The sequence below is a fragment of the Aricia agestis genome, chromosome 4 (assembly GCF_905147365.1).
Source record: "Aricia agestis chromosome 4, ilAriAges1.1, whole genome shotgun sequence".
NCBI classification, from domain to species: domain Eukaryota; kingdom Metazoa; phylum Arthropoda; class Insecta; order Lepidoptera; family Lycaenidae; genus Aricia; species Aricia agestis.
The window spans coordinates 17,334,906-17,360,801 of NC_056409.1; the positions used below are offsets into that span (position 1 = coordinate 17,334,906).

General features: G+C 39.8%; 4 protein-coding genes across 4 annotated transcripts; 2 read left to right on the forward strand and 2 right to left on the reverse strand.

Annotated features, from left to right (window-relative positions):
- Positions 1-539: 539 nt before the first annotated feature.
- LOC121726570 (cyclin-dependent kinase 20) lies at positions 540-5,175 on the reverse strand. The gene is made up of 6 exons (XM_042113979.1): positions 4,937-5,175; positions 4,421-4,609; positions 2,719-2,840; positions 2,206-2,320; positions 1,643-1,870; positions 540-626 (listed from the first exon to the last, which is right to left on the reverse strand). The coding sequence occupies exons 1-6, from the start codon at positions 5,129-5,131 to the stop codon at positions 540-542; spliced, it is 936 nt and encodes a 311-aa protein (XP_041969913.1). The 5' UTR covers positions 5,132-5,175.
- Positions 5,176-5,633: 458 nt separating this feature from the next.
- Positions 5,634-7,924, forward strand: LOC121726567 (UDP-glycosyltransferase UGT5-like). Its single transcript, XM_042113975.1, has 4 exons — positions 5,634-6,638; positions 6,713-6,935; positions 7,064-7,283; positions 7,523-7,924. Exons 1-4 carry the CDS (start codon positions 5,811-5,813, stop codon positions 7,821-7,823), a joined length of 1,572 nt encoding a protein of 523 aa, XP_041969909.1. The 5' UTR covers positions 5,634-5,810; the 3' UTR covers positions 7,824-7,924.
- A 3,994-nt stretch (positions 7,925-11,918) lies between these two features.
- Positions 11,919-12,785, reverse strand: LOC121726128. Its single transcript, XM_042113362.1, has one exon. It carries the CDS (start codon positions 12,783-12,785, stop codon positions 11,919-11,921), a length of 867 nt encoding a protein of 288 aa, XP_041969296.1.
- Positions 12,786-17,073: 4,288 nt separating this feature from the next.
- Positions 17,074-22,660, forward strand: LOC121726571 (JNK1/MAPK8-associated membrane protein). Its single transcript, XM_042113980.1, has 4 exons — positions 17,074-17,365; positions 17,562-17,768; positions 19,150-19,319; positions 22,193-22,660. The coding sequence occupies exons 1-4, from the start codon at positions 17,133-17,135 to the stop codon at positions 22,471-22,473; spliced, it is 891 nt and encodes a 296-aa protein (XP_041969914.1). The 5' UTR covers positions 17,074-17,132; the 3' UTR covers positions 22,474-22,660.
- The last annotated feature ends 3,236 nt before the right edge of the window (positions 22,661-25,896 follow it).

A 25,896-nucleotide genomic window follows, 5' to 3' on the forward strand; every position in this document is an offset into this window, starting at 1 on the left:
TTCCACTCTGAGTGCAGCAGGTGTTTCAAAATACTGTTCTAAATCTTCGCTTCTTGACACCTTCTTTACTTTGTCACAAGTCTTGCTAGAGGGTTAGGTGAAAAAATTCATAGTGCATGATACACTTTTCCGTAACGTGATCTTTCTGTTGTTAGTTATGGTAAGTAATGTATTAGTTAAGTTACCCGGTTGATATAAAAATTAAATATCCTAGAATAAGTATGAAATGGTGTTATATTAATTTTTACGTTTTTGCGACGATGACAAAATTAAATTGTAGTTTCATTAACTGTACCTATTACGTTTCGGTAAATATATAATTGTATTATTATATCAACCCATCATTGTGTTGGCCATGTTATGACAGCAGTCATATATTTGAAATATACGTTCGTCAAAATAAATTATGTATTTTTCTTAGCGCTTAGAGCACTTACTAGGCTACCAGTTCCATAGTATGTCCACCTCTTTATATGATTCTAAAGAATAAAGGTTAGGTTAGTATTTAGGTTTTCGAAGCGAGAAATACTACTAAATTGCTATTTAATTTTATTTCCTGTAGGTCTCGGCATGTCTTCCATTGGAGCCGGAAGCGGTATACGTTGAAACCATGGATGTAATAGGGCCTGGAAAAACACAAAAAATGCTTTATTATAAAGCTTTTGTATCTTTATTGATTATTATTATTAGTAGTATTGCCATTTGTCATATTACTAAGGCTTGAAAATGAATATTAGATTATTTTAATACTCTACATGGAATAATTTGCTGTTATAACTATGATAATTTTATGTTAACTACTGTGAGAATATGGTGGTAAGCCCCAAAGCAATATGTTCTGAAAAGCAGGAATTATAATTAAATTCTCTACATAGAGTCCATTGTAATTAATATATAAAGAAAAAATATTTTGTAGTACGCGTGGTAATTTAATTATAATCTTCCATACCTATGGACGAATTATCAGTCTGAAGAACAAATCAAGAAGAAAAACGAGTAGCATATCAGCCACGACACGAATTTGGCGTTATGGTCTTTTTGTGATTGCTAGAACGCGTCGTGGCCGTTTCACTGTGACCACAACGCGTTGTGAGCCATTTTTTCGCTCATTGAGCGATTTCGGTCTTTGAGCGTAACATATACACTATAGTCCAGGGGTTCCCAATCTTTTTCAGCCTGCGGCGCAGTTACACGTCTCAATATTTTGTGACGGCGCCCTACTTAGGTAAAGTAGCTAGATATCTATTAGAAAAAGATTCATAAATAAACACGTTTAATGATTGTAATAATTAGTAAGGTTAAGCAGGTAAATAATAATAAACAAATATTTAATCATCTGCCTGCTTTGTCTAATTCATTTTATAATATTTGTTGTTTCGGACAATGATGGAGGATCGACTCACGGCGGCGCCCCTCTTGCGTTTCTACGGCGCACCAGGGCGCCGCGGCGCACAGTTAGGGAACCCCTGCTATAGTCTATACAGTATGATTGCAACATAAAAGGAAGATTTTCCGATCGGGCGGGACTATGTTCGGTCAGTCCGAAACCCACGATAGTCTTATGTCGCGTTTCAGAAACTACGATAGCACGATTTAGGAATGTGCGCTGCTTGGCACTTCAAATAATATTCAGTATACATACCTCTTTAGCTGATATCCTCTTTTGTGCGTCGTATAATATAAAGGATTTAATCAGATGTATAGCGTCAGGCTCTACACCCGGCAGCAAGCTTGTCCACGGCATGGGTGTTGACTCCGGGAACGTTATTTTGTGGTAGTCCGGCAGCTCGGAATGGTTGGGCCAAGTTTCCTCCGTTGGTGTCCCGAGCCGTTGCAACACTATCGCCAGCTGTTCTATGTCTGATTCGCCCTGAAATTCATGCTAATTTTATAAACGTGACTGTTTTTTTGTTTATTACTAAAACCGCTAAACCGATTAATTTGATGCTTATAAAATAGAGATACTTTAAATGTAAGTTCTACGACGCTAGGTAATATCTAGATCGTAGGAATCGCAGACAAATGTGAGTGTCGATTGGGAGTTGATGAGGATGACGTTAGTTCATATCTAGCGGTATTAGAACCCGCGTCAACTTGGCTAACCACTGAGCCAGTACTATCTGATTTTCCTTAATTGCTGTTGTGTTTTCGATTATCCCTAACAAGTCAAACGTATAACGTATTTGGAGATAAAAGGATACTTACGGCGAAAAGTGGCTGCTTCGTGATAATTTCCACGATAATACAACCAATGGCCCATAAATCTACTTTTTCATTATAGTAGCGCGCCCCGTACAAAAGTTCCGGCGCGCGATACCATCTGCAAAATAACGTTGTGTACCCGACAATTTCATATTTGAAACGGAATACTTTATTGGCTGTTTTTTATTGAATGAAACATAAGTACACCTTTTATTATAATAACAAAATATATTCTTATTTTTATTTTTCTTCATCATAGTACGTGAACGGCTGGACCGATTTTGATGAAATTTCGCAGGAATCAAGAGTAGACCGTATAATTCATAGGCTACTTTTTATTCCAAGAAATGATTTTGATGTTTCTTAACATAGTAACTTAGTAACTACTTTTCTCATTAGAAATTGTATTTAGTAGGTACAATTTTTTAGTTTAGTAGGTACAATTATTTACAAATGAGTAAGATTATTTTCTAGTGAGATAAAGAAAATGTAGAACATTCATCTCTTGTGGCTTACCGTGTCGCTACTTGATGTGAATAAGGTCTGCCTCCATCTGGCCAGTACAAACGCGCAAGGCCCAAGTCCGCGATTTTCAGTATTCCTTTGTAGTTTATGAGTAGATTGGCTGGTTTCAGGTCCTTAAAAGAATGTTTAGCCAAAGGTATATTTTTGAATAGTCCATACTTTTCAGTATGATTAAATAAATAAAAAAAAAAAACACAATATTAAGATCTTTTCAAGAAAGATACTGGATGCAGATACAGAATGTGAGTAAACACTAATATCGTTTTCGGCATCTGAACTGCCCTGGGGCAGGGTGGGCCGACAGGATACCTACGGAAACAGCCGAAATTTAAATTAAGAACATCGACTACCTATTGCACTAGTACTACGCAATACGTAGTTTATGTTCTTAAACTCAAAAAAACTCAAACTCAAAATTTTTTATTCAGAATAAATTTTTTCAAATATTCTCTGAACGTCGGGGCTACACAGATGCCTACTACCGGTTCAGGAACTAACCCGGCGAGAAGAACCGGCGTAAGAAACTCGCACAGGGCCATCTTTTTCTAAAAAGATGGAAAATTACAAAAAAATATATTATAAAATAACAGTGTCATTATGACTAAATAAAATACAACGATACTGTAGGGGGCGACCTTATTCCCATGGTGTACTATCATTCATGAAATCAGTAACTTTATAGTACGCTTGGGTACACAAACGTTCTTTAACAACTTTTTGAAATCTATTAATTGAGAGATTTTGAACGATTTCTGGGATCTTATTATAAAGGCGTATACATTGACCTTTAAAAGAATTTTTGACTTTAGTAAGTCTAGTCACCGGAATTTCAAGCTTATGTTTATTACCATGGGCGTACCGAGGGGGCAGCTGCCCCCCCTGGATCATGTTAACGTCCCTACTAAGTATATTATCTAGTACTTTCATCTATAAAAATAACGAATTTTTGCCATTTGTTTGCAATACAACTAAAAATTATTAATTGTTTATTCTTTATAAACACGTAGCTTATAAAAAAATCTGATTTGCCCAAAGAATCTGCGTAATTTGCCCCCCCCCCCCCCCCCTGGCCCATAACCTGGGTAATTTGCCCCCCCCCCTGGCCCAGAACCTTAGTATGCCCATGTTTATTACGAGTATTTCTCCCATGGGTATCACATTTTTTCGTGAATTCATATATATTCTTCTTCTTCTTCTTTTAAAAATGGCCGCCATATATATTCTTTTTAACATATAATACATTTGATAGGACATATTGAGAAGCAACAGTTAAGATTCCAGTTTCCTTAAATTTTTCTCTAAGTGAAGTATTATGGGCCAACTTGTAGATTGCCCGCACAGCTCGCTTCTGCAGCACAAAAATTGTATTTATATCTGCAGCATTGCCCCACAGCAAATTTAAAAGCTTAATTTAAACTTCGGATGTTTCCGTATCCTGTCGGCCCACCCTGCCCCGGGACAGTGCAGATACCGAAAACGCTATAAGATTTGGTGCGGCACATTAGTGTAACCGATTGGAAAAAAAACTTTATTCACCACACAAATAATACACTGCATTCGAAGAGCTCTGAGTTGCCTCGCTGCACTGCGTGGCACCTTTCCTGCAATTAATTATGCGTCTTCTTGTGTAGCGAATAAAGTTCAATTTTAATCTGCTGCGTCACGATTTGTCGAGAGCTGATCAGTTCAATACCCTGTGCATAACATAATGCGCGTGCATATATCTCGTCCCCTTCAGCAGCATCTGCGCGTAGGTCTTGACTCTCGGCATGGTGAGCTCGGCCTGATGATGATGAAGCATGTCCCACAGCCCCGAGCACATGTACTCCAGCACCAGCACCAGGCTCATGCCGCGCGGGAACATGTCGTATAGCTTTATCACCTGGAAGTAAGTTAGATACTTTTACTAATTTGTTTACCCTTTAAGAAACTATTTAGGTAAGTACACAATAATTTTAATTACTTTTGGTATGCCAAATTTTCAGGTAAGCCCTTGCTAGGCTTGGGAGTTAGGCATTGGTGGCAACATTTCGAATTAAGCTACCATTGGCATGTCACTATTGGGATCCTCGGGTAAGTTCAGGTAAGTTATGACCATTAATATGCTCGAAAGGCAGCTTACTTTTGCCTTTTAGTTGTCCTTTAGATCATAAGAATGTACAATATTTGCGTATAACTGGTGGTAGATATGAATTGATGATTAACCTACATATTTACACCGCAACAGCTGCAAGGCTTTAATCTCTCGCATCACGTTGACCGGGATGCCGTCTTCGAGGTTCTTGATGAGTATTTTCTTCAATGCCACCTCCCGGCCCGTCGGCAGATACTTGGCTTTGAACACCAGACCGTGAGCGCCCTCGCCTATCCGTCCAACCACTGAGTAGTTAGATACATCGTTCATATTAATAAGTATTACAATTTTTGTGATAAAAACAAGTGCGGAACGTCGTACGTTTGAATTTCTAATATTTTGTTGACTCTTTCGTTGCTATAGAAACAATGATTTGGGTTGCCATATCTATTTTATCCAAAGTTACCATCAGAAATAAAAATTAATTATTTTTATAGATTGATGCTGGATTTTTGATCAATGAAATATGAAATTTAGATTAAAATTAATTTATTTCCTTAGGCGTACCAAACTCTGGAACATTCCATTTGATTCATCTAGATTCTAGATCGAAAACAAAAACACCTCCATCGTGGGTATCGCAGATACAATAGATAGATTTTCAATTGTTATGCGGCAACCGGCTGCCGCTTGGGGATTGATGGGTTAATTACTCACACAGAAATAACTGAGAGTTACGAAACAGATATACATTAGTAACATAGAATATCATTGTATAAAACAATACACTTAATTATGTGAAGAGTATTTAATATAATAAACACCTACATAATATACCTATGTAGCTACGAACACCGAAATAGACAAGGTCGATTAATCGTTGCTCAAATCAATATTTAAACAAGTGTTTTCTGAAATATTATGCCTTTCTCGATGTTCCACTTACGTGTTCATTCTTTTTCGAAGTTCTTAGCAAACTAGGTGTACGCTAGTATTCCTTCCTGTAGAAATGGATTACAAAGTTAAACTTTTTGCTGTAATTTTTGTCAGTTTTTGCAGCGTAGTCGAAAATGCATCGATTTTGGCTTTATTTCCTTCGCTGTCTTTCGCGGACCACTCGGTGTTCAGAGGTTACATTTCGCTCCTGGCTCAGAGAGGACATAATATCGTGTTGATGACGCCGTACCCTGGACAATTTGGGCTGCCAGAAGTTGAAAGAATCGTGGAATTGAACGTGGGAGAGGAGTCTGCACCTTACTGGGAGGAGTATAAGAAACTAATCACTGATAAAGACGACTACTACCCTCATATGAAGGCTATGAACGAGCTAAACGTGAAACTCGTCGTGGCACAGTTGAAATCGAAAGCCATGACGGCGCTGCTTGCAAACCCACACGTTAAATTCGACTTGGTTGTAACCGATGCCGAGAATCCCATACTCTACGCATTAGCAGACAAATATAAGGCACCGCATATAGCGATCACGACTGGCAGTGGCTCTATCAATCAGTTCGAATCCAAGGGAGTCCCAGTGGATCCTACTTTGTATCCAGATGTTAACAGTATTTACCACAGGAACATTAGTCAGTGGCAAAAGCTCGTTGAGTTAAACCGTCATGTGCAAACGAGAAACGAGTATTATAACAACTACCTTCCGCTCTGCGAAATAGCCGCTAAGAAGCTATTTGCGGTCAAATCTGATCTGCTTACACTGGAAAAGAATATAGATATGCTGTTTGTGGCGAACAACCCACTGCTGATTGGCAGAAGACCCAGCAGCCCTGCCGTAGCATATGTTGATCGGTTGCATGTGAAACCAGGCTTCCAATTGCCAGAGGTAAGATTCCACTTGGTAAAATTCGTAAAACTGTTCTTCTGGATAAACTGAATAACTATTTTTTATATTTGCAGGATTTAAAACAACTTCTAGATACGAATACCAAAGGCGTAATATACTTCAGCATGGGCGCTATCCAGGAACCGGAACATCTCTCTGTGAAGATTTTGCAGACCCTAGCTGATGCTTTCAAAGAACTACCTCATTTGGTACTATGGAAGATTGCTAACTCAACTATGATTAAAACATCTGAAAACGTTGTAACAAGTGCCTGGTTTCCGCAACAGGAAATTTTGGGTAAGATCAACTTTAGAGTACATACTTAGGTATACCCTACATTAATTTGAACTTTCTCTTTAGCGGTACTGATAATTATTATGGTTATAGTATAGAAATATAGTTATACCTAATTTTAATGATTTTAGCACATCCAAATGTCAAGCTATTCATAACACACGGTGGAGCTAGATCGCTAGAGGAAACAGTATTTTACGAAACTCCTATTGTCGGTCTACCAATAATAAAATCTAGAAAGGTGTTCATCGAAGAAGTTATTAAGCATGGTGCAGGAGAAATATTAGATTTGTACTACCTAGAGAAGGAAAAAACAAAAGAAGTTTTAACTGCTGTTGTCAAAAATGAGGAGTAAGTGCCATTTTTTGCTTAAAAAGACTGGTCGCTGGAATCGGAGAATATTGCTTCTCTATTTTACTCTAGCCTTTACCTTTAGGGGCTATAGGTATAGGCAAATAATAATTTGTTCAGTTGGCCACCTGTACCCTTGCAGTTAAAAGGACTTGGGAGCAAAGAATTCTATTAATTAGTTTAGATAGAAGTCTTTGCTTGGGAGACATAGCCTTAAAATACTTTGCCCTTTTTTATAGCTACAAGAAGGCGTTAATAAAGCTGAAGAATCAAATCTTTGATCCTGTGATATCAGGCCCGGAGCATGCTATTCTGTGGACGGAGTATGTTTTACGTAACGGAGGAGCGCGCATTCTGCAATCACCAACCGCTGACTATTCGATTCTTCGTTATTTATCCGCGGATGTTCTTTTTGTAATATCTGTGTCTATCATTTTCTCCTTATTGTTAACTTACTTTTTGTTGCGATACATTATTCGACGCATTCGCCTTCGGATACTTAGCAAATATGATCCTTCCGGAAAATTCAAGGCACTTTAATACGTTTTCTGTTCATGAAACAATTTTAAAGCCAAAACTACTTACCTACAAGTGCAAGTAATATTTTTCTGAAAGATACATGAAAGTCTTATTTGTGTGAATAAAAAGATACAGTTGTGAAACTGTTAGTGTTTTATCCTTAGACCCCTATGAACCATAAAGTTATTATACCTAGCGGAAGGGTAGGTATTTATACTATGAACCGAGAAAAAAATATTATTTACAATTATTGTACATTGTACATTTGTACGGGGAAATGTTTTTATACATCTACAGTCTGTCAAGAAAGTGAAGAAATTAAAAAGTGGCAACATCGTATTGTCATCCCTTTTTTCTTAGATTGATTTGAAAGGGATGACACTACTTCCTACGATATTGCCACGTTTTAATTTCTTCACTTTCTTGAGAGAGTATACTTTACAAGGGCCGTGTTCGTCGGCGGAATTTTTAGCGCATTCGCTGCAAAACCTAGTTATTGCGCATGTCCAAATCATGTCATGCCATGGCAACGACAACTGTTTGGGGTGATAGGGCAAAAGAAAAGTCTTCTTTACACAATCACACCACTAATTTTATTAAACGTGTTCAGTATTCCGTGCAACAGTTCTAAATTGGTACATTACAATTCACAAAAGTCCACAAAAGTTGTAAACGTACTTGTTTCACTAATCACTTTCAAAATCTGTAACGACTGTCTATGTGTATCATTATTATTGTTGTGTCACGCCAAGCCAAGACGTGACGCCAAGCGTGGCAGTATTGCCAACATAATAATTGCAGATGGCCAACATTAAACAAATTATCTAGTGTTGCTATCTATAATTAATCTATACATTATAAAACTTAAACTACAGTTGCGACAGAGTCGCCACACCACCCCCCCACGGAGAAAGGTAACCCGACGAAATTGAAAGGTTACTATTAATAACTAAGCATAATAATCGTCGAACTTTTTAAAACGTACACGTCTGCCAGACCTTGTGGTGTACGGCTGTTTAGGCTGATCTGTGTTTGGAGATGGTGCTAATTTATTTGTGGAAGATGTAGGTACAGAAACTGCTGTGTTTGGAGATGGTTGCTGAGATATCGGAGAAGTCGGTGGTGAAGAATCTAAAGTTGGAGAATTGTCGACATAGGCTGGTTTGAGTCTGTCGACGCTGACAACAACGGTCCTGCCCTTAACATCAATGGTGATAGTTTTGCCGTCAGTGGCCCGTTCAAGGACTTGATAAGGACCATTGTAAGGGGGCTGTAAGGGGCGACGGACAGTATCGTCTCGCAAAAATACGTGCGAAGAAGTAGCCAAGTCTTTAAAAATAAACGTAGATGGAACCGAGTGTCGTGAAGCTGGAACGGGTCGGATGGATGCCATGTGGCTCCGGAGTTTCACCACAAAGTCGGCAGGGTCCTCGAATTTGTTCGATTCAGCCACTGGAACCAGTATTTCTCCAGGAAGACGAAGGGTTTCACCGTAAACCATTTCAGCAGCTGTGGCCTTCAAGTCTTCTTTGAAAGCCGAGCGTATTCCAAGTAAGACGAGCGGAAGAGCCTTGATCCAGGAATTGCCATGGCACATTAGGGATGCCTTTAATTGGCGGTGGACGCGCTCTATCATTCCGTTGGCGCTCGGATGGAAGGCTGTTGTACGAATGCGTTTCGCAGCGAAATTCTGCAAGAGACGACAGAACAGGTCGGACTCAAACTGAGTACCGCGATCCGTGGTTATAATCGACGGAATGCCGAAACGAGGTATCCACTCCCTTGTAAAAGTCTCAACAACTTCTTCGGCTGTGATGGTACGCATAGGCCAGACTTCAGGCCACCTAGTAACCCGATCGATTGCTGTAAGGCAGTAGCGATACTCAGAGCAAATCGGTAACGGTCCAATAATATCCATATGGATGTGAGAGAACCGACCGGATGGAGTGTCGAAGGTGCCTAAGGGAGCAGAAACATGTCTAGATATCTTACAACGCTGACAAGCTTCGCAAGTGCGGGCCCACTCTCTACAATCTTTGTTTATGGAGGGCCACACGTAACGGTCAGCTACGAGACGAGCTGAGCCCCTAATGCTAGGATGACTCAGGTTATGTAGTTTGTTGAATATCGTGCGACGCAAGTCACGGGGTACATACGGCCGAGGCTTGCCGGTCGCAAGATCGCAAAACAGGGAGTAGCCTGTGCCAGGTACGCGTAATTTTACCAAATTAAGACTGGAATTGCCAAGTAATTGGGTCAACTCCTCGTCTGCTCCTTGGGAAGCGGCAAGAGCCTCATATTCTTGCTCTAAGGAAATGGCTTCTACCCGAGACATTGCGTCAGCGACAATATTGTCCTCGCCTCGTATATATTTAATGTCCGTCGTAAACTGACTAATAAAAGACAGTTGGTTAAGTTGTGGTGGGGGAAGCTTCTCGCGACGTTGTACGAAAGCGTACAGCAATGGCTTGTGGTCAGTGAAAATTGTCACGTGTTGGACTTCCACAACGTGTCGAAAATGCTGTACACTTTCGTACACGGCCAAAAGTTCGCGGTAATAAGCCGGCCACTCACACTGTTTAGGGGTCAACTTCTTGCTAAAGAAAGCAAGTGGGACCCAATTTCCGTTAACCAACTGTTGGAGGCAAGCACCGACATGAAGGCTTGATGCATCGGTAAACAAACCTAAGGGTGCATCAGCAACAGGATGGTGAAGGATTGTCGCGTCTGAAAGGCTTTTCTTACAGTCCTCGAAATTCTTCAACAGTTCAGGCGTCCAGGGATATGGTTTGGAACCCTTACTCTTGGTAGCGGCCAAAGTCTCGATAAGCGGAGCCTGAAATTTTGCGGCGTCAGGGATAAAACGCCTGTAGTAATTGAGCATGCCAAGAAACCTGCGCATTCCTTGGGCATCCTCAGGAGGCTTAAAATCTATCAGGGCCTGAATACGGTCCTGGGGTGGGCGCGTGCCATCGGCGCATATGGAATAGCCGAGGAACACTACCTCGCTGGCGCCAAGGACGCACTTGGACGGGTTTAAAATCACTCCATATTCTTGGAGGCGTCCAAACAGAGTGCGTAGGTGCTTCTTGTGAGTATCCTCGTCTGGTGAAAAGACCAAAATATCATCGATGTATGGAAAACAGAAATCGAGACCCCGTGTGACCTCATCGATAAATCTCTGAAAGGTCTGACCAGCATTACGAAGACCAAAGGTCATGTAAGGAAATTCGAAGAGGCCAAACGGAGTCACGATGGCCGTCTTCGGAATATCGTCCTTGAAAACGGGGATCTGATGATAGGCTTTCACCAGGTCGAGGGTACTGAAAATTTTGGCACCAGAAAGATTGTGCGTAAAATCATTGATGTGACGAACCGGATACTTGTCCGGGACAGTCCTGGCATTCAAGCCCCGGTAGTCGCCACAAGGTCGCCACAAGCCATCCTTCTTGAGCACCATCTGCAAAGGAGCGGCCCAGTCACTTTTAGATGGCCTTGCGATCCCGCATTTCATCATGTCCTCAAACTCCTTTTTGGCAGAAATAAGTTTGTGTGGAGCCAAACGGCGAGGACGATACGATACAGGAGGACCATCAGTAGTTTGGATGAAATGGACGGTGTTGTGCTTCACAACTCGGGGTAAGCCAGGAGGACGTGTGATCTCAGGAAACTCAGCGAGCACCTGTGTAAAAACTGAGTCGTTGCAGGCTACAGCCTTGACACTGTCCTGTGAAACCTGAGCCGTGACAGCAGACACAAATAATTTAGAATTCCCGTCGACAAGACGCTTGAGTCGGCAATTTGGCAAAAGGTTATAGTAACTAAGAAAGTCAGAACCAATGATAGGAGTACTAACGTCAGCGATGACAAAATTCCAATGGAAGTCGCGACGAAGGCCCAAGTTCAGATGCATGGAAATACTTCCGTACGTCTTGATTGAGCTACCGTTCGCAGCGCTGAGGTTGTACTCATTATCAGTAAACCGACCTTTAAGAAGCCGCCGAGGGAAACAGCAGAGGTCTGAGCCAGTGTCGATGAGGTACTGGTGCTTAGACTTCTGATCAGTGACAAAGAGTCTAGTCTGGCGGCTGGGTTGGTAACAATCAGTGGCCGCCTCTACTGACTGTTGCTGCCATTTTCCTGCGGCGCTGACCAGCTGCAAGGTTGGATGCATTTGGCTGCCTTGGTGTTGAATTTTTTATGGTACCAACACATTTTTACGGGAGCACCAGGTGTCGAAGTGCGAGAGCGACGACCAGCAGATGCGTTGCGGCTGCGTGAACGTCCAGGCCTCTGGTGAGTTAAGGAAGCAACCTGCTTACTTAGCTCGTCAACCCTTGCCAGAAGTGTGTCGAACACAGTAGAAGAAAATGATGAGGCCGGCGAAGAGCAAGAAAAAACTTTGCTTGGCCCGGCAATCTCAATGACCTTGTCGGCCAGATCTGCCAGTTTCTCTAGAGTCAGGTCAGTCTGTGAGACTAAAATAGCCTGTACTTGCTGGGGTAGGCGTCTCATCCACAACTGTCTCAGAATGCTCTCGTCTGTGAGGGCATTGTTCGAGAGGGAGCGGAGGTGCCGAAGAAACTGAGAGGGTTTTCTGTCGCCTAGTTCTTCCTCTCCGACAAGTTGGCGTACCCGTTGTTCTTCGGACATTGAAAGACGTCGGATTAATTCCTCCTTCAGTTTCAAGTACTTGGTACCGTCGGTTGGAGGAGCAGTGATAATATCATCCACCTCTCCAGCTAATTTCTGGTCTAGCTGCGAAATGATGTAATTGAACATCGTGGTATCGGATTTGATTCCAGAGAGCTCAAATTGAGCCTCTACTTGAGCAAACCAAACTTTAGGCTTGTTCGGCCAAAATGGAGAGAGCTTTACGGAGACTTTGCAAATTTCCGGTTTGTTTTGGCGTTCTAGCCGTTGCTGTAGAGCTGCCTTCTCGGCCTCCAAACGAAGAATGATATCTTGAGGAGTTTCAGCCATTGTTAGTAATTATTAGAAACCACAACCAAAGATCACAGACATGCAGTGCAGAAAAACAAAACCAAATAAACCCAAAATTAGTTTTTAAAAAATTTGGTGTGGCAACGCTGATACAAAAATATAGTTAATAAGTAAGTATAAGTAGCTATAAGTTACACCAATAAACAATTTTTCAAAAAAGAGTAACACCTTTGAAAAAAAAAAAATTAAGTTTTACAATTAGATTTACCAAATTATGTTAAAAAAATAATAATAATATCCAAAACCACTGGCAAGCTTGCCTGTTAATATAGTTAGCAGGTAAGGCAAACAAAATGTAATATTTACAGCGAAACAGTGTAAAAACAAAACTTATGTTTGTGAAATATCCGAAAACCAAAACATAATATAAATCAGGCAAAAACCACGAAAACACACAACAAATTAAGGTAGAAAGCGTACCCTCACCGAAATGCGGCAAATAATGAGGAAAAATATGAGTATAACGTTAGAAAACAAAAGTTAGTTTCGAGCTATAACAACTCCGATAATAATTCGTTAAATAAGTAAAATATCAAAAAAGCTTACCGAAATAATGTTGTTGTAACTTAAAACTGAATACTCACTGTAATTTCCTAAAAAAAAACATAATTAAAAGTGAAAACAAAAGTCGAAAAACACTTTGCACTTTTTCACGAGTGTTTGTTTACGTTTGTGAGTCTTTGACAGATGTCAGACGTCAGATAGGATGACAGACGTCAGATATGATGACAAACGTCAGATAGGATGACAGACGTCAGATAGGATGACAGACGTACCGATGCCGTCGATTGCCGAGGAGAAAGTTTCAATAGACACCGAAAGATGGCGCGACCAGTCTGAAACTTCCTGAATGCTTCACAGATTTTTTTCCAAATTCTGCTGAGAATGACTGGATTGATGTGTTTCAGCTGGGAATACGTAGAACTTTGCAGGAAATTAATTCTTGAGTCTAATTCCGGTGAAATGGTCCTGTTTGCGTCGGCGAAAATTGGCTTCGCCCGCACGTTTTACAGCTAACGCCGAGGCACGGAGTGTAGCGGGCAGGTGTAGTTCCTGTTCCCGAAGTCCGAATGGAAGCGTCGTGTAGCAATTGAGCCAGGAGTTAGGTATCACCAGTGCCGGAAAAGTAGGCTTGACTAACGAAGGCGGTCACCACTTTGGGGTGATAGGGCAAAAGAAAAGTCTTCTTTACACAATCACACCACTAATTTTATTAAACGTGTTCAGTATTCCGTGCAACAGTTCTAAATTGGTACATTACAATTCACAAAAGTCCACAAAAGTTGTAAACGTACTTGTTTCACTAATCACTTTCAAAATCTGTAACGACTGTCTATGTGTATCATTATTATTGTTGTGTCACGCCAAGCCAAGACGTGACGCCAAGCGTGGCAGTATTGCCAACATAATAATTGCAGATGGCCAACATTAAACAAATTATCTAGTGTTGCTATCTATAATTAATCTATACATTATAAAACTTAAACTACAGTTGCGACAGAGTCGCCACAACTGTTTACGACTTGACATTTAACCCAATTGCAATTTGTTGGTGGCGTTGCAATGAATAAACCAGTGGGAGAGCCATGCTTCGGCACGAATGGGCCCACTCGACCGGAGAAATACCACGCTCTCACAGAAAACCTGTGTGAAATAGCGCTTGCGCTGTGTTTCACCGAGTGAGTGAGTTTACCGGAGGCCCAATCCCCTACCCTATTGCCTTCCCTACCTTCCCCTATTCCCTTCCTTCCCATCCCTACCCTCCCCTGTTACCCTATTCCCTTTTAAAAGGCCGGCAACGCACCTGCATCTCTTTTGATGCTACGAGTGTCCATGGGTGACGGAAGTTGCTTTCCATCAGGTGACCCGTTTGCTCGTTTGCCCTCTTATTTCATAAAAAAAAAAACAATTAAATTTTTAAATTTTTCCAAGTGATCCATATCCATATTTTCCAAATTAAAATAAACAAACACTATCATAGTCACAGACGTAAAAAAAGTACGGACGTAACCTTCTCTAATCACGAGTGAAGCCTAGTTATGGCCGCCCGTGTAGGACGTGTGCGTGATATGAGGGTTGCCATATAAATCATAAATTTCCCTACTTTTAAATTTTGTAAACTCAGACAAGTTAAATGTATTTTTTATACTTAAACATATTTTTATGTTTTTTTTGCTTCAGAAATGTAAGCGGTTGTTAAAGATGTCATAATGAAAATATTATTTTTATGACACTATAGATAGAAAAAAAACACATGTTACGTACAGAGAAGTATATTATTTACATAACATTATTAGTAATAATGATTATGTACAAACATTTACAATAATAAAATTATTACTAGCTATTTGACCGAGCTTTGCTCGGTATTCGATAAAACACGAATAAAATGACATTTTCTAAAAATAATTCCTAGCTAGACAGATTTATCGCCCCCGAAACCTATATAAGAAACCTGTATACGAAAAGATATAAGATACTTAAGTCCCATTACCCGTTTCATCAAACAATCAAGTAATTTTAAATAAATAATGGCTTGTTAAATCAGTTAACGGCCTGTTAGAGCTATCGAGAGTTCTACCATGCGCTAACGTCAAATCAAATCACATAACATGGTGTTAAATTTATTCCTGGTCTAGAGGTCCATTCAATATTTTCATTCCTACTAGGTCTCAATGACGCTCGAGTGACTACACCAATAGCACCTTCCCGCCCCTACTACTGAAGGAAATCTAAGACAACAATTTTATCTATGGACGCTTCACACCACGTCAGTCTGACCCCGTGCTAAGTACCTGAAGGACTTGTGTTACGGGTACCAGACAACGGAAATATATTTAATACTGTTATACTATACATATATTTAAGATTTTTATTATATGATACACATATTTAATACACACCCATGACCCAGGAACTTTGAAAACTTTTTGTTCCGTCGGCAGGATTCGAACCCGCGACCCCCAGCTTGAAACACCGACAGCCCACCCACTGAGCCACAGAGGTCGTCAAACAACAGTTATATCCACTTTTGTAAATTAAGAAATTAATAGGGGACTATTTTTAGGAAATATATTTATTTTACAGATGTACCATCAAGGAAGTTGATTCCTATGCAACTGACAGACCAACGTTATTTGGTCGAATACTTATGTCAATTCAATGTTAATTGTGATCTGTCGGCTGGGTTTGACGTAACGCAACCAAACTACTTATGTCCCCGATTTGCATAGGAATCAACTTCTCTGATAGTACATAAGTATTTTGTTACACCTAAAAATATGTATTAAAAATAAATACACTCTTATTTCAATAAAAAAAAATCACTTATTAAATATAAAAAATATTATAAAGTTATTAAGTAAAATATGTCCATTTTCGGTAATTCTATAATACAAACTCTCAAAAAAATAATAATTTGTATTAGATTTCGTTTACTGTCTACACCCCTATTATTGTATTCCTGCCTAATTACTGGTCAATAGTATGCTAAATACTTACATGACACTAATAAAAGACAATAAAATTAATTATTTGATTATTTAAAAATAATTTAAAATTTTCCCCGGTTTGGGGAAAATTTCCCCACTTTGTTATGGACATTACTGACCTGTTGAAGTTGAATTAATATTTACATTATTTTATCAAAATACTTTAAAAATATGTTATCTTACCTATGAAATATTATTCCTTGATGTTTTTTGTGTAAGGTTGTATTGTTCTTGCACCATTTTACAACACAAGATGGCATATTTATTTTTATTTATGAATGACAAAGATGTGTCACCGCGATGCAGTCTAATTGCGTAATGGCGGTACGATCGGCTTATTACAGTGCTAGTGTTTGTGCAAGATGTGTACATATGATCGCCTGGGCTTATTAAGGGTGCTTCACTCATTTCTTAATGGCGATCCGTCCGTATTTTTTTTACGTCCGTGATCATAGTGTGAAATAAATTATTTGTGCGGCTGCTAGACAATTTAGGCTTATGTATTTATGTTTAACTTTTATTATTTTAATCATGTATAAACAATTAAGACATTGTTTACGACTTGACCAGCAACTTGTTATGGCGTTGCCATGACATCTTTTGGACATGCGCAATAAAAGGTTTGTCCAAAAATACGCCGACGAACACGGCCAAGTACTTAAAAAAAAAATTTCAACTAAACATTCTTCTGTCAAACTCAAAGTCAGCTGTCAGCCTGTTATGTCACTTATGTTATGTCATAACAAACAAGTCCAATTTTTAAATAAAAATGTTGGATGTTAAATAATATTGAATAATAGTAGGTATAGTTAATTTTAAAACTTTAAAAACAAACATGTCTTTAGTCCCAACATGCCCCGGCTTATATTGCGGGCGAACAGAAAACGAAGATGGCTCCTGGAGCGATTGCGGTGCTTGTCCGAGAGGATTCCGGACCAATGCCTCTAGTTACTGCGTGGAGTGCACAGATGAACCGACTCTCTATGACTGGCAATATTTAGGTTTTATGGTTCTACTACCTTTAATACTACATTGGTTCTTCATTGACATGGTATCAGCTGGCAAAAGGTGAGGTTATTATGTTCTACCAAAATAGCATAAAAAGTACTACAATTGCACATATTTGCTTACAACTACCTAAATACTAAAAGCAAGCTGATTTTATCTTTTGCATAAAATATCTGGTAAAAATACCAAGAATAATATCATTTAAAAAAGTAACTTAACAAGAATGATAATTGTAACAGTAAAACTCTATTTTCAGGAAAAGCATAGCAGCACAACACATATGTGCATTTATTGAGTTAACTATAGGTACAGTGGGGGCACTGCTGATCCTGCCCCCGACAGGGAAACTGTCACTGTATGTGTGCACTCCCAAAGCCCTCTCCGACTGGTATACACTGCTGCACAACCCACAACCGGATTACAAGGAGACTTTACACTGCACACAGGAAGCTGTTTATCCTTTGTAAGTTTGTTCAAAAAAAGTAAACAATAAACATTTATTATATGTTAATACCTCGATCATGAGAATTGCAGACCCAATAGACATGGGCGTACCCAGGTTCTGAGCCAGGGGGGGGGCAAATTACCCAGGTTCTGGTGCCAGGTGGTGGGCAAATTACCCAGGTTCTAGGCCAGGGGGGGGGGGGCAAATCAGATTTTTCATAAGGTAGGTGTTTATAAAGAATAAAAAATTAATAATTTTTAGTTGTAAAAATATTGTATTGCAAACAAATGGCAAAAATTTGTTTTCTTAATTTTTATAGATAAAAGTACGAGATAATATACTTAGTAGGGACGTCAACATGATCTAGGGGGGGGGGGGGGGGGGCAGCTGCCCCCCCTGCCCCCCCTCGGTACGCCCATGCCAATAGATTTTTTAATTATTATGCGACAGCTGGGTGCCACTTGGACATTTTTTAATTTATTTATATAGCTATAATAATAATATAATATAATAATATAATATCTATGGACGCTTCACACCACGTCAGTCTGGCCCCGTGCTAAGTACCTAAAGGACTTGTGTTACAGGTACCAGACAACGGAAATATATTTAATACTTTTATACTATACATATATATTTAAGATTTTTATTACATCATACATATTTAATACACATCCAGACCCGGGAACATTGAAAACTTTTTTGTTCCGTCGTCAGGATTCGAACCCGCGACCCCCAGCTTGAGCTACCAATGCGCTCACCACTGAGCCACAGAGGTCGTCAAAAATAGCTATAATTCCACTTAGCAGTGCAGACTGTTATTCATGATCTTTTTTCTTGATAGTTTGTTCCATTGCTACATGGCCCCATTTTAGATAAAAGCCATCTCCATTTCTTTCCACCTGTCTCTGTCTTTAGCAGTTTGCATCCAGCTTTTCCCTGCTATTTTTGTGATGTCATCTGTCCATCTTTTCTTTGGCCTTCCTTTATTTCTTTTACCTTTAGGGCCCTGCCATTTGGTTGCAAGGTAAGTCCACCTGTTATCACTGTATCGGGAGAGATGTCCAGCCCAAGTCCATTTCTGTTTTAAGCGAAAGAGCCGCTTGTGCATAGATGGGTTAAAATTGCAAAAAATAAATATAATTCCCCTTACAATGAATATGCTTGGAAATATAGTTGAGAGTATAGGAGACAAGTTTGATGAAATAGAGCATGTGGCATATTCTATGAATCACTAGAGAAACCTGTTTCTTTTTACTATGTGCATAAGTTGCAGACAATAATAAAAAAAGCTGGTTTTTTAACTTTATTTAGTTAAAAACCGTTAATAAACACTTCATAGGCTGAAAGTACTACGAAAAATTATGTTTTAAGGAAATCATCTGTATTGCTTTTTCAGGTACACAATAGTTCTGCTTATTTATGCCTTCAGTTTGCTAATGACTGTTCTGTTAAGACCCTGGATTCTCATCTGGCACAAAGCACATCCTGGGAAGAAGGCAATTTACTGTGCTCTATATTTCTATCCTATATTGGTATTACTACACACAATTGCAGCTGGACTAATATGTAAGTTGTGTTATTTGATTGTTTTGCTTGAAAAGGCATAACAATAATAAGGATCAGAAAATAATGAAAATTTATATACTGCAGTATGGTACTCTCCAGATATGATTTTATGTGCACCAAATCACAGACAATGTGCAGTAAAAAATATGAAAGTTACATTTTAAAAAGTAAATATTATCTATACTAATATTATAATTGGGAAGAGTTTGTTTGTTTGTTTGAACGCGCTAATCTCAGGAACTACTGGTCCGATTTGAAAAATTCTTTTACTGTTGGATAGCCCATTTATCGAGGAAGGCTATAGGCTATATTTTATCACGCTAAGTATAATAGGAGCGAAGAAATAGAGGAAAATGTGGAAAAAAGGGGGGGAAATTATTTGAAGGGGCTTATTTGAACACGCTAATCTCAGGAACTACTGGTCCGATTTGAAAAATTATTTCAGTGTTAGATAGCCCATTAGTCGAAGAAGGTTATAAGCTATTTTTTATCACGCTAAAACTAATACGAGTGAAGAAATAGAGGAAAATGTGGAAAAAAAACGGGGGAAATTATATGAAAGGGCCTATTTGAACGCGCTAATCTCAGGAACTACTGGTCCGATTTGAAAAATTCTTTTACTGTTAGATAGCCCATTCATTGAGATAGGCTGTAGGCTATATTTTATCACGCTAAGACTAATAGGAGCGAAGAAATAGAGGAAAATGTGGAAAAAACGGGAGAAATCATATGAGAGGGCTTATATGAACGCGCTAATCTCAGGAACTACTTATCCGATTTGAAAAATTCTTTCAATGTTAGATAGCCCATTCATCGGGGTAGGCTATAAGCTATATTTTATCACGCTAAGACTAATAGAAACTAAGAAGTAGAGAAAAATGTGAAAAAAAAAACGTGGGAAATTATATGAAAAGGCTTATTTGAACGCGCTAATCTCAGGAACTACTGGTCCGATTAAAAAAAAATTTTGTCAGTGTTAGGTAGCCCATTTATCGAGGAAGGCTATAGGCTATATTTTATCACGCTATGACTAATAAGAGCGAAGAAATAGATAAAAATGTGGAAAAAAACGGGGGAAATTATATGGAATTTCTTATTATCTTATGATCTACTGGAACAATTTTTATGTTATTTGGCAAACATGAAGAATAGACCACGTGAAGGGACATAGGCTATTTTTTGCTGCAAAATGTACGGTTGCGTGAAATTCCTAAATTACGCAAGCGAAGCGCGATTTCGCGCGGAACATCTATATATGTTACGTTCAAAGACCGAAAACGCTCAGTGAGCGAAAAAATGGCTCACAACGCGTTGTGGTAATAGTGAAACGGCCACGACGCGTTCTGGTAATCACAGAAATACCACAAAGCGAAATTCGTGTCGTGGCTGACGTGCTATTCGACCACAACGCGTTGTGGTAATCGATTAAAGCCATGACGCGTTCTGAGCATTTAAAAACAGCCACGACGCGAATTCGTGTTGTTTTTTTTTTTTTTTATGAGATGAGGGGGCAAACGAGCATACGGGTCACCTGATGGAAAGCAACTTCAGTCGCCCATGGACACTCGCAGCATCAGAAGAGCTGCAGGTGCGTTGCCGGCCTTTTAAGAGGGAATAGGGAAGGGTAGGAATGGGAAGGGAAGGGAATAGGGTAGGGTAGGGGATTGGGCCTCCGGTAAACTCACTCACTAGGCGAAACACAGCGCAAGCGCTGTTTCACGCCGGTTTTTTGTGAGAACGTGGTATTTCTCCGGTCGAGCCGGCCCATTCATGCCGAAGCATGGCTCTCCCACGTATATGGTGCAGGGCCGACTTTTACACGCGCACACACGTGGGCACTATATTCTGCGTAACTGGCCTGGTTTCATTGGAACCATCTCATAAAAAAAAAAAACAACACGAATTCGCGTCGTGGCTGTTTTTAAATGCTCAGAACGCGTCATGGCTTTAATCGATTACCACAACGCGTTGTGGTCGAATAGCACGTCAGCCACGACACGAATTTCGCTTTGTGGTATTTCTGTGATTACCAGAACGCGTCGTGGCCGTTTCACTATTACCACAACGCGTTGTGAGCCATTTTTTCGCTCACTGAGCGTTTTTGGTCTTTGAGCGTAACATATATACCTACTTAATAAAATCGTAGGAAAGTCAATTCTGTATATTGAATATTTTTGTACAATAAAATATGACTAGCTATTTAACCGTGCTTCGCTCGGTATTCGATGACAATGACATGATTCCTATCTAGATCGATTTATCACCCCTGAAACCCCCTGTATACTAAATTTCATGAAAATCGTTGGAGCCGATTCCGTGATTCCAATTATACAGGGTGTAACAAAAATAAATGATAATACTTTAGGGTGTGTATGTGTTCCTTATAGAGAGTTCACTGTGAAAGTAGCAGCGCTGAAAGACCAAAAATTTTTTTCACTTTTGTATGGGGAAACTCGTGACGCTCGGGCCCTTGCCCATACAAAAGTGAAAAAAAAAATTCGTCTTTCAGCGCTGCTACTTTCACAGTGAACTCTCTACAAGGAACACATACACACCCTAAAGTATTATCACTTGTTTTTGTTACACCTTGTATATAAAAATATTATAAATGCGAAAGTGTGTCTGTCTGTCTGTCCGTCTGTCTGTCTGTCTGTCTGTTTGTCTGTTACCTCTTCACGCCCAAACTGCTGAACCAATTTTGCTGAAATTTCGCATGGAGATACTTTGAGTCCCGGGAAAGGACATAGGACACTTTTTGTCCCGAAAAAATTTACGGTTCCTGCGCGATAAACGAGTTTTGGCGCAACGGAGTTGCGGGCGTCATCTAGTTCATAATAAAATAAGTAATAACTAACACTTTTTTTTTGTTACAGATTGTGCATTCCCATATGTGATTATCATTGTGTCTATGATGACTTCAGCATCCCATTTCTCTCTGAAGATTGATCAGTCGGCTCCAGCATTGCTAATTTCCTCAGTCACAAATATTCGGAACTTAATCATCATAGTTGGTCATTGGCTGGTGCATGCATATGGAATCATTTCACTCACTGGCTTCAAAGAACTGTGGTATCTTACCTTAGTGCCGGCTCCTGCTATGTTCTATATACTTACTGCCCAGTTCACAGACCCTATGAAGATACACAACGATTGACTAAGACGGGGAAAAACAGAAAAGTTGATTCTGATCTGATTTGGTGAAAATTCTTGCCAGTTACTATGGGTGTTGTGAGAAGCAGTTTTGAGAGTTCAATGATAACTAAGTTTGTTGTTTAGTACTTGTTCTTGAAACTAATTTGACTGTGATTTACTTTTATGTATTTTAAGTACTTAATATTTGAATTCTACTTTTTAATTATTATGTATAGCAAATTTTTATTTCTACTGTGTTAAATATAAGTAGGTATAAGAATATATTCAATAATTTTCTACTAAATATGTAAGTTTATAAACTTAAGTATACTTAGATAAAGATAAGTAAATTAATAAACATAAGAAGTATAATTGTAAAGTGTTGAGGCTATTTCTCAATAATTATTTGCTTCCACAATAAGCAAGCAATGTAATAGGTGTGTTTAAATTATTTAACTAAATACATAAATTCCCTTCCCTTTGGCTTTGCCGAAGTCGAGTAAAAGAAAGAGGTTTTATGAAACACAGCGACGAAACAAGTAACAAGAGGACAAGAAAGATGATGCGTCGGATGGGCATGTCAAAGTCGTTTCTGCCCATAAAGTTACCGCTAGGTATATTAACTTCACGTTTCTGCCTAAGGGCTCCCACACATAAACATGACATGATGTCGTAACGTGTCACGATGCAAATGCGCAGTAGGTAATAAAAAATCTTGTGGTCTATTTTTAAGGCATTGTACTTTCTTTTTTTATGCAATAAGGGGGCAAACGAGCAAACGAGTCACCTGATGGTAAGCAACTACCGTTGCCCATGTACACTGGCTACATCAGAAGAGCTGCAGGTGCGTTGCCGGCCTTTTAAGAGGGAATACGCTCTCATTGAAAGTTTGCAGGTCGTATAGGTCCGGAAAAACAGCTGCTGACAGTTCGTTCCAGAGTATTACGTTTAGTGCGCGGCAGAAAGTTACGCGAGAAACGAACGGTGGAAGACTGCCACTCATCAAGGTGATGAGGATGGTATATTTTTCGCGTGGGACGATGGCGAAAGTTGCAGGTGGTATGATTCCGAACAATTCCTCAGAGCACTCCCCGTGATACAACCGATACATGATGCAGAGTAAAGCTACATCTCGGCGTAATTCCAAGGGGTCTAAGCTGTTTGAAACACTATGGCAGTCAACAATTCGAGCGGCCCTTCGTTGGATACGATCCAGAGGGAGCAGTTGGTATATTGGCGCTCCTCACCAGAGACGAAAACAATATTCCATATGAGGCCGAACCTGCGCTTGTAGTGTTGTAGGCGTTGGTACGGACTGAAGTACTGTCACGCTCTGTTCAGAACACCAAGCTTCTTCGAAGCTAACTTGGCCTTACCCTCTAGATGATATTGAAACTGGACTTCGCTTGATATGTTAACGTCAAGTACCTATTTCAAAGCTATGGGAGATGGTTAATAAAGATGTGCCCTCAAAACGAGCATATACGACCATTGGTGACTTTTTAGTGGTGAACGCCCTTATTTCTCACCGCGTATCGGACAGGTTTACAAGAATAAGGCTGCGTTTCCACCAGAAATGTGTTGCGAGGAATGTGTTTTTAAAATCCAATAGCATCGCCGTGCTGAGCGATGTCATGGCAAGCTCACGTCAATGAAACGATTCTATTGGTTCGCAACACATCTCTGGTGAAAACGCAGCCTTAAGCACGAGTGAGTGCTCATGTGTCCTGCGCCCACACTTCAGCAATTAACTTCTGCATAGCAGGATTGGTTTTAACAAAATCAGCCGCCAACGTATTCGGTGTAAGAAACCTACCAACTTCGTAAATAAGTATACAGTCATCATACCAAAACAAACGAAAAGAAGCTGACAAAATATTTTAATCAAACCGGTTTATTTCAAAGGGGAAAATACAATTTGAGTAACAATGCGTATAGTTGAGGACTGTGGCGGTTATGTTAACAAACGCCGAGGAGATAGGTCGGCCGAATAAAAAGCGGCTGCGTTTATAGCCGGTCTCATTATAAAACGCTTTCATCCCGCCCGCGAGCAAATCCTGTATTACCATTTCTATTATTTGTTTATACCAGATGTGTTTGCCTTATTCCACGAGACAAAGGGTTTGTGTTATGATATTAGGTGTGGCGTTGTTTGCGTAGGTTTAAGTGGTGGTTTGTGGGCTTTTAATGCCATTTCTTGATAAGCCTAAAGGGAGGTTTTTGGTTTTTTAAACATCTTTTATAACCTATTCAGAATTTGGAATGAAACTAGTAACTACTAGACTTATTTGATGCCTGATGGGGATTGATATTGTATTGGGACCATAAGAAATGGAAATTAGGCAGCTTTTATCATGGCGATATGAATGGCTTCTGCGCTTACTAATAATAAACGTAAAAATATACAGCCGCACAAAGAGCCTCCTCTTTTTAAAAGTCGAATAAAAATAAGAATTGCATTTTGCGTTATACAAAAGTACCCATATTATTATCACGAAGAACACGTAATCTGCGTTGCTATTCGCATATCCAGACGTCCGAGCATGAAGTACTTGCTGACAGACTTATCTCTATGTAAGTGCGGCTTTCGGTTTTGCTCTGAGTATATTTGAATTTCGGTAGACGTAAAGCCTTGTCTCCTCTACGTGAGGGTATATTACATCTTTAAATTTCAGATTGCGATTTAGGTTAGGGGAAACGCAGACTTGTGTCGCTACAGTCACGGTGATGCAGCCAGATATGCGATCATCTTTAAATTATAATAATTTCTACCCGGCCAAATAATATCGAACTTGATTTGATGGCCCCATAACAGCTGAGTCTACAGAATAAATATTTAAATCGAATACTTCAAGCTTTGTTGCTTGAGGTGTTTGTGTAATGCCCGGGCCGCACCTCCGTAGTGCTTCGTACTTAAAACGATACCATTGGACGATCTGCGTGTATCGTCCAATGATATCGTCTCATAGCACGAAGCTTCGTACGATAGACGCATGTGCGGGCGCGGCATAAGCATAGGAATCTTATAGAATTTCAACAGCTACGCAGCAACAGTATGTAGACGCGATACCTATAAGTAGTAGGTACAGGATATTCCCACATGGGCGTACCGAGGGGGGGGGGGGGGGGGCAGAGGGGGGGGGGGGCAGCTGCCCCCTCTGGATCATGTTGACGTTCCTACTAAGTATATTATCTAGTACTTTTATCTATAAAAACTAAAAATTAAGAACGAATTTTTGCCATTTGTTTGCAATACAATATTTTTACAACTAAAAATTATAAATTTTTTATTCTTTATAAACACATAGCTTATGAAAAATCTGATTTGCCCCCCCCCCCCCCTCCCCTGGCACCAGAACCTGGGTAATTTGCCTCCCCCCCCCCGGCCCAGAACCTGGGTACGCCCATGTATTCCCATATTGTTCGCCCACCAAAAGACGTGTAG